Source organism: Epinephelus lanceolatus, chromosome 18 (genome assembly GCF_041903045.1).
Source record: "Epinephelus lanceolatus isolate andai-2023 chromosome 18, ASM4190304v1, whole genome shotgun sequence".
Lineage (NCBI taxonomy): Eukaryota > Metazoa > Chordata > Actinopteri > Perciformes > Serranidae > Epinephelus > Epinephelus lanceolatus.
The window spans coordinates 21424815-21435581 of record NC_135751.1 but is presented as its reverse complement, the minus strand read 5'-3'; the positions used below and the strand labels follow the sequence as shown (position 1 = coordinate 21435581).

Sequence of the window (10767 nt, the reverse complement as noted above, 5' to 3'; positions counted from 1 at the left end):
CCCTACCTGATACATCACAATTTTTATTTATTTATTTATATATTTTTTGGTCTCCAAATCTCATCTATCCCCACTCTCTACCTCTCATCCTTTTTACATTGTGTGACAGAGAGCAGAGAACCTTTGCCCAGTTCCCAATATTCAGATGAAAATATGCTTCAGTTACATTTTGTAGGTTTACAGTGTAAAATATAAACACACACAAGAAAGAACACTGTTAAAAATCTTTTTTTTTTTTTTTTTTTTTTTGCCTGTAGATGTTGCACATCACCATGTCTACATTAGCACCAACACAGGTTGGACCGGTACTACAACTTCTGGTACTGTGGGTGTGACTGGGTCTGATTTTGAGTGCTTTGCCTCCATGACACTGAGTGCCTGCTCAGTGGATTGTTTTATTTTGAAGGTATTAGTATGGCTGGTATGTATAGGTGTGGTTAGTAAGTGTTAGTATGGTATTATGTATGTTGGCCTCCCAATACATCCATGGTGTAGGCATGGATTGTGTGTAATCCATTTTTACTGTCAGTGGTTCTAAAGCAATGTAGTTCCTCACTGTGACCACAAGAGGTCAGAGGACACTCATGACTCTGAACACAACCAGCTCAACCTGCTCAACCCATCGGACAATATGCCAACGCTGATACTTCCAGCAAATAATTTCTATGCAATAGAACTCTCTATTAATCCACTTATTATCAATATTGATGTTTCAGTTGTTATTACTAATAATCACAGTAATAGTACATCTACATATTCCATTAAGCAAAGCGTCTATTGTGGTGTTGCAGTTCCCCACTGTGACCACTGGAGGGCAGTGAACACTAATTTGACACCTGAAATAATAACAGCACATATACACACAAATACAAATAAAGAATAAGTGGCAATGTTAAAAGAAAATGACATCAAATTAAAAAGGAAAAAATAGAAAAAACAGAGGTACATCCATAGAGAGAGAAAGATATATTCAGTCAGAAGATTTTTGGGGAAAAATAGTATAATTTTCCTAAGGCTTATTACTTTTTTTTGTTTTTTTAATAAACTCAGTTATCTGAGAAAAGCCTTCATTTATACGAGTAAAGGTAAAATTAGAGAATTAATTAAAGAAAATTAATTAGTTATTATCTAGATTATCATAACAATCATTTTACACCAGCCTCAAGACAGAAACAAAAGCATATGAAGACTTCTGGTAAAAACTTTTAAAATAAAAGTAACAGTAACAGACAGTAATAAATAAATGTTTGGTAATTTCATAAAATAGCCCCAAAGTTGTGGTTATGAATATCCTTACTGTTAATTTAATTTTTATTCATTCATTCATTTATTAATATATATATATTTTAAATAAGAATAGACAATTTGTTTTACTTTTTTTAAGCCCAGGATCTAATAATCTGTCATTATCTTCATTCATGCATTAAAGCCCAAAAGGATATTGTTATTAAAAATGCAAGGCTATATATATTTTTGGATACATAATACACCATCATTTATGAGTGGATTATATTTTGTATTATCAATCTGAGTCTTAAACGTAAATAAAGCTGACAAATAAATGTAATGTAGTAAAAAGTAGAATAGTTCCCTCTGAGTTGAAGAGGAGTAAAAGTATAAAGCATAAAATGAAAATATTCAACTACAGAAAATTCATAATCAGTCTAAAATATATATATATATATATATATATATATATATATATATATATATATTTGTTTAAAGATATTTTTGGGGCTTTTTAGCCTTTAATGTATAGGACAGACAAGTGTGAAGGGGGGAGAGAGAGGGGGAATGACATGCAGCAAAGGGCCACGGGCTGGAGTCGAGCCCAGGCCGCTGCGGCAACAGCCTTGTACATGGGGCGCCTGCGCTACCACTAAGCCACCGGCGCCCCTAAAAAATAATTTTAATGGTAAATAGGATACCAGAGTGCATAAACATGCATCAAAATAAAGCTTGTTCGTTAAAAAAAATAAATAAATTTTTTTAGGATCCCCCTGGACCCCCCACAGAGGTCCGGACTGAGCCCCCAATGTTCCCAAATCATAGAAACGCCCCTGGCCTCAGTCAGAGGTCATATGTGTTTTATGCTGTGTTGCCTTCAGGTGCTCCTCCTAAATGACTATTCCTGTTCACGTTTCTTGCGAAAGCCTTTTTGTGTATTTAACGTTATTGTCATTGTGTTGGTATGTCATTTGCGTAGGCTACTTCACGTGTAGCTCCGACAATTTGGGACTCACACAGAGCTAACTGTAAAGAGTTAATAAAAACACATCCGGTTTGTTAGTTGAGCAATATCTCAAATTTCAGTAAGATTATGAGGATGGTTCCTCAAAGCGACATTTCTTCTTTAAAGCCACAGAAAGGGAACAACCGACAGTGTGTGTGGTTTTTCCGACACTCCCGGCTGCAGCTGGAGGCAGCACGGCTACCTGTCTGTCGGGTCCAGCTGATCTGAGTGAGATGATTCACAGAGGCGTCGACCTGTGTGGACAAACAGAGCCGCTCACAGACCGTGTGTGTGTTTCATCTAATGTAGGCGACCAGCTCCAGTTTCATGTAGGACCTGTCTGGATGGAGGAGACTCTAAAACCGGCGGTAGGTCTCAAATAATTTAACACTTCTTCTGCAGAAAGTCTGAAAATGTGCTCGACGCGTGAGTTTCGTTCAGAGATCAGAGATAACCAGTATCAGCAGCACGTTAAACTGCATGCTGGAACACGTCACACCAGTTTAAAGTGTTTTATATATTACACGTGTGTTATGTCTCTTATTTTTAAAATGTTTTTGCCCTAGAATGAAGAGTAAAACTGTCTTGAATTGTTTTGTTTGTTAGCCAAATAATCCTCTGCCATGTGGTGTCAGCTGCTCAGATCTTAGAGTGTGCGGCTTCGGTCTGTCTTACAATACAAACTGGGCATGTTTGAGGTTGTGGGCTGGTCGTTGGACAAAACCAGCACTTGAAGGGGTGTCACTTTTTGGGGGGGGGCCAGGGCTGGCCCTAGGCACTTATGGGTGCCCCAAGCAGGATGTGGTTAAGCACACACACACACACACACACACACACACACACACAAAAAGCTGCATTTCCACCAAACACTTTAGGTACAGTATCTTTGGAACCAAAAGTGACCCTTCAGACATGGTGCCTAGACCCTAGTGTTTCCACTGCAAACAGTACTGTTACATGTGGGCAGGTTGTTGTCACTCACTGCTCCGTCCAACTCTCACTGTATTTCCTCATTATTGGTGACACAGATGAAAGTCTGCTCCTCGTCCACAGAACAAGGCTGCAAGTCGACATTTTCTTCACAAAATAGAACAGGCTGCAGTGAGAGTCTCGCTCCATGGAATATTTAAAAATAGTGGGTCGTGCATTTAGTCCTTCTGAGGCAAGCTCAGGGGTTTAGTGTTGCTGTAGCCCACAGGAACGACACTCTGCAACACTTTCTTTTTCTCTGAGTGAGGATTGAGATATATACTGTTCACATAACCTGCTTGAAGATCCACTCATTACTAAAAGACTATGTCATATAAAAACTAAAGTAATGGTCAAAGCTGTCACATTAAACTTTAAGGTGTGCTGATGGATTCACGTTGTCAACTCATGCGTTGAGTAACATTGCAAGTGAATGTTATTCAACGTATGAGAAACACTTGTAATGTTACTCATGTGTTGAGTAACATTACAAGTGAATGTTACTCAACACATTAGTAACACTTGTAATGTTACTCATGTGTTGAGTAACATTACAAGTGAATGTCGCCGGCAGTCGGCCCAGTGAATTAAGTTACTTTTTCACTCTGCAGCTGCTGTGAAAGGCAGCAAAACATCCTTTGACTTTATAGTTGCAGTCTATAAATAAAACTCCTCGGTATGAGCAGTGGTTACACGAGCCTCAAAACCAGCTACAGCTCAGCCCTGAGCAGAGCGACCGTGCGCTACTGACCAATCAACAGACTGCAGTGTTCACAGCTCCACCTTTTAGTACCAGATCTATGTGCTAGGTACCCCAACAGAGGGGGGACCAAAAATGGGGACTGTTAGGAACGGTTCACTTGGTACCATCCACAACTTTTCACAGTGGAAACGGAAAGAAAAATGTACCGAATTGTACTGAACCATACCTAATACTCTAATCCAGAGTGGTCTGACCAGACTACATTCTCATATACAGTGCAGGGAAGTTCTTATCTCAGTTTTACATTTCCAACAGCTTCACTCTGTGGAGTCGTAACAGAGTATGATAATATCTATGCAGTGCCTTATGTTGTACGAGTTTCCCCCTCGCTTCTTTCACATACTAACCACATCCTGACACTAATATGACCATCTGTTACCATCACTGTCTTCCCCGAAGTCCCTTTGCTGACTCAGTTAAACACTGAGAGATGTAATGTACAAATAATCACGTGAAGGAGACAGTGAGACCTGTTGGGAGCAACACTATGTTTAAACAGCCTGCAGTAAATACGTATGATTTTTGTTTGTTTTTACGACAGTCCCAGGAGTGCTTGTTTTGCCGGGAAGCTACTTCCCATTTTTAGCGTCACTGAGCTTGTTTTGTCACACAGCATGAAATGTTAAATTTCTATTTAAATGTTATCTCATGTTCATTAAAAAACCTTCTAAACCTTAGTAACTCTAAATATTTCTGTAGATAGGGCCAGCTCTGTCCCTGGAGAATTGTGATGAGCATTTTTAACACTATTTCCTAACATTTTATAGAGACAGTTCACAAAGAGTTAATGCGCCGGCTTTATCAAATCATCGCTGGCAATGAGGCAGTCTTAACAACAACACATCTCTGTTTCTGTGCGTGTGGCCTGAAGTCATGTTCCCTCTGTCTGCTGCTGATGAGTATCTCTACAGACACACTGAAACCACTTTGTTGAATGTTACGTTGACTAAAGCCACAGTTCAGTATAATAATCTATTCTTAAAACAGCAAAAATAGGATCTTTAGACTGTCTTGTGTTTCCATTTTCAGTGTATTATAACATTTGTAGCATCAGGCTGGCTCAGACCAGGGTCTGACAACAACACAGATGTGCTCCATTGACTCTCATTTTCAGGCTGGTTTTGTGGATTTGGAGCTGAATGTTGTGCCTGGAGCACGTCGTGTATTAATGATACTCGTTACCTGGAGAGGTTGGAAAAAGATATACATTTCTTCCCTGTTCCAAAACCAAAATCAGTCCCTGAAAAGTGTAGGGTTAGCTAGCTAGCTACTGAAGATATAGCCTACTGAATGTATACACGTGCTGCTTTTGCTTTTTATGATTATAACAGTGAAACAAAGACCGACCCTGCTGTACAGGAACCAGTAAAGGGAAGCAGGGAAGCTTTGCTGATATTCAACCAGCTCTGTGTCATCACACAACATTGTTTGACTTCCCACCGTTGCCAAACACTGTTCATCTGCACACACTGCGATGCCACACAGCTGGTTCAATATCAGTGAAGTTTCCCTTCATATTCATTGTCTTCTGTGGCGATCAGCAGTGATGTGGTGGTTCACTTTTACACTGTGATCTGTAGCCTATAGTTCGGCTTTAGCGTCTAACTATCTTTGTCTTTTTAACCTGTTGTTGCTGCTGAGTCAGTTTGACATCCTGGATATATCCTTCAAACACAGACTGTAGACCCCTCTGTCTGCTTCTCTCTGGAATCACTGTTTCATTTCTCCAAAAACATGATAATCTTCTTGTGGTGTCACCATGAATTAAAAGCCTTATATTGATGCACTATAACGTGTTGTTGCACCTCCTGTAGAAGCAGGTACATATACTCACATGTCAGTTTTGTGTCCCCAGCTATGGCCATGGAGAGCAGTGTGTGGAGTCCCTGCGACTACAGCCACAATGTCACCTTCTTCTACAACCTGGTGGGTAAGAAGATCAGCGAAACGTGGTCGCCGCGGGACTTTTTTGTGATCGGACTGGGCTTGACAGTATGTCTCATCGTAGTCTTGGCCAACCTGATGGTGATGGTGGCCATCTTCATGAACCACCGCTTCCACTTCCCCATCTACTATCTCCTGGGCAACATGGCTGCGGCGGACCTGTTTGCTGGTATTGCCTACGCCAACCTGATGTTGAACACGGGCCCCTGGACCAGAACACTCACCAAGGAGCAGTGGTACATCCGCGGGGCTTTGATTGACATCAGCCTGACAGCCTCTGTGGCCAACCTGCTGGCTGTTGCCGTGGAGCGCCACCAGAGTATCATCACCATGCAGCTGCACAGCAAGATGACCAAGCGGCGCGTGGTGCTGCTGATAGTCGGCATTTGGGCTGTAAGCATCATGATGGGCCTGGTGCCCTCCACGTTTTGGAACTGCGAGTGTGATCTGGCTGACTGCTCCACTGTCGCTCCTCTCTACAGCCGCCGCTTCCTCATATTCTGGGCAGTTCTCAACCTGCTCACTTTCCTTATCATGGTGGCCATGTACACACGGATCTTCATCTATGTGAGATACCAGACCTGTTACGCTGCTCAGCACACGTCGGAGACGTGGCACAGGCAGACTGTTATCAATCTGATGAAAACCATCTCTATGGTTCTGGGTGAGAAGTTGTTTGTGTTCGACCATCAACTGCTGGATGTTAGTTTTGGGTCAGAAGTTTGTAAGGTTTGGGTTTTAATTAACCATAAAATTAACAGAGGTAGCTCTGGCTCATTTTTAAAATGCACATCTACACTTTTTGTGCAAAATATTAGGGACTTATTTTTGTTTCACTTTGCTTTTCTTGCACATTTGCACAACTCACATTTTAGTTTTCTCACAACAAAAAAATGTATCTGCTATTTAGTTTCTCAGAAGATAAGGTGTAAAGGCTTCCAGCACACCATTTCATGTAAAAAGAAACTGTGTATTAAAGGTATCAGTAGTCTTCTAAATGTGCCTTAACTCAAAGAGCGGTTTCAAAGTATTGCTACATGCGGCCTCCCACTTCCGCCAGAAACCAGTTCTGCAGCTGTCGCCTTGTTTGTTTGTCAGACCTCGTCTGATTACTTGGGGTATATCATGTAAAAAAGCTGGTTAGGAATTTCCAGTGTAACACAAGTGAAATTGAAATGGCATTTCTCCTTGTAATCTACCTCTGATTGTTCAGGTGACTCACCTCCTGCAGGCAAATATTTTCTAACCGGCAGTTAAACTTGATATTAAGCAATTAAGGTACAAAAGTTGCCTAATGTAGCTGCACTTTGAGGCTAACAGCTGTCATATCACATGGCTGTGTTTGTACAAGGTTTAAACTGATTGTTGTTAACAATGCACATCTCTGCAGGCGCCTTCGTAATCTGCTGGATGCCTGGCCTCGTGACCCTCTTACTGGACGGGCTGCTGGGTAAAGCCAGCCACGCCAACGCCTACGAGAAGTTCTGTTTGGTGATAGCAGAGTGCAACTCTCTGGTCAACCCCATCATCTATTCCCTGCGGGATGACGAGATGCGGAGGACGTTCAAGAAGATCCTGTGCTGCCTGTGTCGGAGAGGTGGCGACCAGCAGAGGGAGCTGTCACCTGTCGAGGTTGACTCACCACTGCCAGAGGTACAGTCATAGTACAACCTGTTAACTTTACACCAGAGTTACTTAACTTGCTTTGCCTGGGGACCAATTTTGCAAAAAACAAACAAAAAAAAAAAAAGGACGCTGTGGGCCTAGGATTTGAGGTCAGTCAAGGCTTAGTCTGAACCTCTGTTGGGTCAGGGTGATCCTCTCCTGGGACTTTATTTTAATGCTTTTAATGTCAATCCCAAAATGGCTGAGAGGCCACTCGGCACCCTATCACGGGCCAAATCTGGCCCACAGGCCTTGAGTACCATTGCTTGTTTCCCTCCAAGCACTTTAAAACAGGTGTCACTTTATTTACATCCGTACCTGTGGCCTAGATGAACAAAAAAGGCCCACATTCTGATTATTGCTTTTCTGTTACTGTTTCAGTTTTCAATCACCACACCAGTGCACACGCTGATTTCCAATGTAACATATCAGATACTTTGTACCTGACACGAAAAGGAACCAGCCAATTCCCCTTCTTGATTTCTTTGTTTCATTTTGTTAATCTTTGAGTCATGACTGCTTTTTTTTCATATTTGCAGAAACTGTCACAGTATCAACACGGCACTAAAGGAGACATAATTTGAAAAAAAAAGAAAAAAAAAAAAAAAACATTCCTCTGCCTACTCTACTCTGAAAACAGCCAATCAAAGCTGAGGAGTCTCAAAGGCAGCTGTCAAGCACTGCTCATGAATTTCAGAAAAAACAAGGCAGTGCTGCTCAAATATGCATTAAGATTGTTTTACTGCATTTCCCGTTTCTCACCTCAAATGTTTTCAGAAACATATTTTAGTGCACTGTTTGGTTGTAAAATGAGAAAGCCGATCCGGTCAGCTGTTTTCAACATGGCTGCCCAGTCACAAATTTTATTTACCAACTAACCAGCACATCAAAATACGCTTCTGAGAACATCTGAGGTGAGAAATAGCAAAGAGTTACTGCCTCAAGCGAGGGAGTTCAAGTATCTTAGGGTCTTGTTCATGTGTGAGGGTAGGACGGAGCACGAGATAGATCAGCGGTTTGGTGCAGCTTCCACAGTGATGAGGACGCTGCGCCGGACCATCGTGGTAAAGAGAAGGCTGAGCCGGAAGGTCCATCTACCTCCCAACCCCCACCTATGGTCATGAGCTCTGGGTAGTGAAAGAAAGAATGAGATCGCGGACTAGCAGCCGAAATGAGTTTCCTCTGTGGGGTGGCTGGGCTCAGCCTTAGAGATAGGGTAAGGAGCTCGGACATCTGGAGGAAGCTCGGAGTAGAGCCGCTGCTCCTTCACGTCGACGGGGTCAGTTGAGGTGGTTCGGGCATCTGATCAGGATGCCTCCTGGGCGCCTCCCGTTAAAGGTGTCCCGGCACGTCCCACTGGTAGGAGGCCCTGGGGCAGACCCAGAACACGCTGGAGGGATTACATATCTCGTCTGGCCTGGGAACACCTTGGTGTCCCCCTGGAGGAGCTGGAAAGCATTGCTGGGGAGAGGGACGTCTGGGGTGCTTTGCCCAGATAAGCAGATGAAAATGGATGGATGGAAATAGGCAATGCAGGGACAGAATCTTGATTCAGATTTGATCAGTGCTTCCTAGTTTGACAGTTCGGCTACAGTTCATGAGCAGCGATTGACATGATTGACAGCTGTGTTACAGACCCCTCGACTCCTCCTCCTTTTGTTTGTCACTGTTAATTCTAGCAAATGCTATTAGAGACAGCAGGAAGAGGAGGGGGGACATGATTTTTTTCCACAGACTGTCTTGTCCAGTATTTCTTTTAGCGACAGTTTCAGCAAATATGTCAGTTATTTTCATAAAAGTTAGCAAAAGAAAATGGCATCATAATTGAATTGCCTGGATTTCCCTGAAATTCAAACCAGATTTTTCCTTAATGTCCTCCTAATAAATTATGTTTCGTCAACAGGAAACTCTTGGCTGTGTGGAGAAGTCAGAAGATCAGGCCGTCTGTACAAACCGTAAAGAAGACAGCTGGACGCTGCCGGTGGTATGATGGCTGTAGGCCTGCAATTTAAAAAGACTTTTACTGCCATCTAACCAGCACAGACTGTGTAAATATATTTTGTATTTCTGCTGGATGTCAGTCAACTCCTGCCAATTGACCTCTCTTCTGTTTGCATTTCTGAATTGAATGAGAAAAAAAAAATATATATGTATAAAGTTGTATTTTTCGAAAATGATTTTATCCAAGTGGGACACGTTTTCATCTCTCATAGGACAGCGTATCCGCCATCTCGACGAGGCTGACAGATTCACATATTAATCATCAGATGGTGCAATCTCTCCTTTTATTACATTTGACTATCACAAGAGCATTTGTGACAAATTATAAAATGAAACACTCCTAAAATCTGAAATCAAATACTGAAAAATCACACTAAATCATTTTTTATTAATTTTCTAATAAGAACACTACAATTTGTCATATTCTTCCTTTTTGTTTTACTCTTTCTAGAACAATTCTAAAGTTGAGGTATAAAAGGAGTTCATACAGACTCACAAGTCTGAAAACAGTGGGGGTTATATACAAGAGAAATGGAAAGACAGAGGTAGAGAGAGGGGTAAATACAAGGGAAAGAGGGGAGATACAAATATACTAAGAATAAAACCAAAGAAATCAAAAGGGTTTCAGGAGCCATTCAGTGCTGTGGAAGTTATTTAGTCACGAGATTTAAACATGATCAACGGTAACATAAAAAGTAGGTGTTCAAGGTTTGCAGATCTGTTGCAAAAATATCACTAAATGTTTACAGTGAATGATCAGGCGTGAAAGTTTTTGCGGTACGCATTATTTTAGGAGGTGAGTTGACATATTGGTGCGTCTGCTTTAATGTGAAAGTCGGCCTCATAGTTGCCTCCAAAAAAAAAAAACCCAAAACTTCCTGTTTCTGCTAAGTACTGTTTGCATACTCAGAGTATGAGAGTAAAACATAAAAGCATTAAAAACCAGAGGCGCTCTCGAGTGCAAACCTCAGTCAAAGCCAAACAAAAGTGAAAAATAATTTGTGTATCAGTCCTGTGACTCAGATCAGCTCTTCTTTCACCCATGCTTTACACTTCCACCAAGTCTCATGAAACTCAGGCCAGTAGTTTCCCTGCTGACAAACTGAACCCTGGCGAAGGTAATTACTGATTTGAATAAACCTTAGGGTTAATGAGATTAACGTTCCACAAAACAGGCAACATCTGCACCTTC

At 41.7% G+C, this 10767-nt stretch overlaps 1 protein-coding gene across 1 annotated transcript; it reads left to right on the top strand.

Moving 5' to 3' along the window:
* The first annotated feature begins 2345 nt into the window (after positions 1-2345).
* Positions 2346-9820, top strand: lpar2a (lysophosphatidic acid receptor 2a). The gene is made up of 4 exons (XM_033644917.2): positions 2346-2601; positions 5821-6573; positions 7300-7562; positions 9478-9820. Exons 2-4 carry the CDS (start codon positions 5823-5825, stop codon positions 9562-9564), a joined length of 1101 nt encoding a protein of 366 aa, XP_033500808.2. The 5' UTR covers positions 2346-2601; positions 5821-5822; the 3' UTR covers positions 9565-9820.
* The last annotated feature ends 947 nt before the right edge of the window (positions 9821-10767 follow it).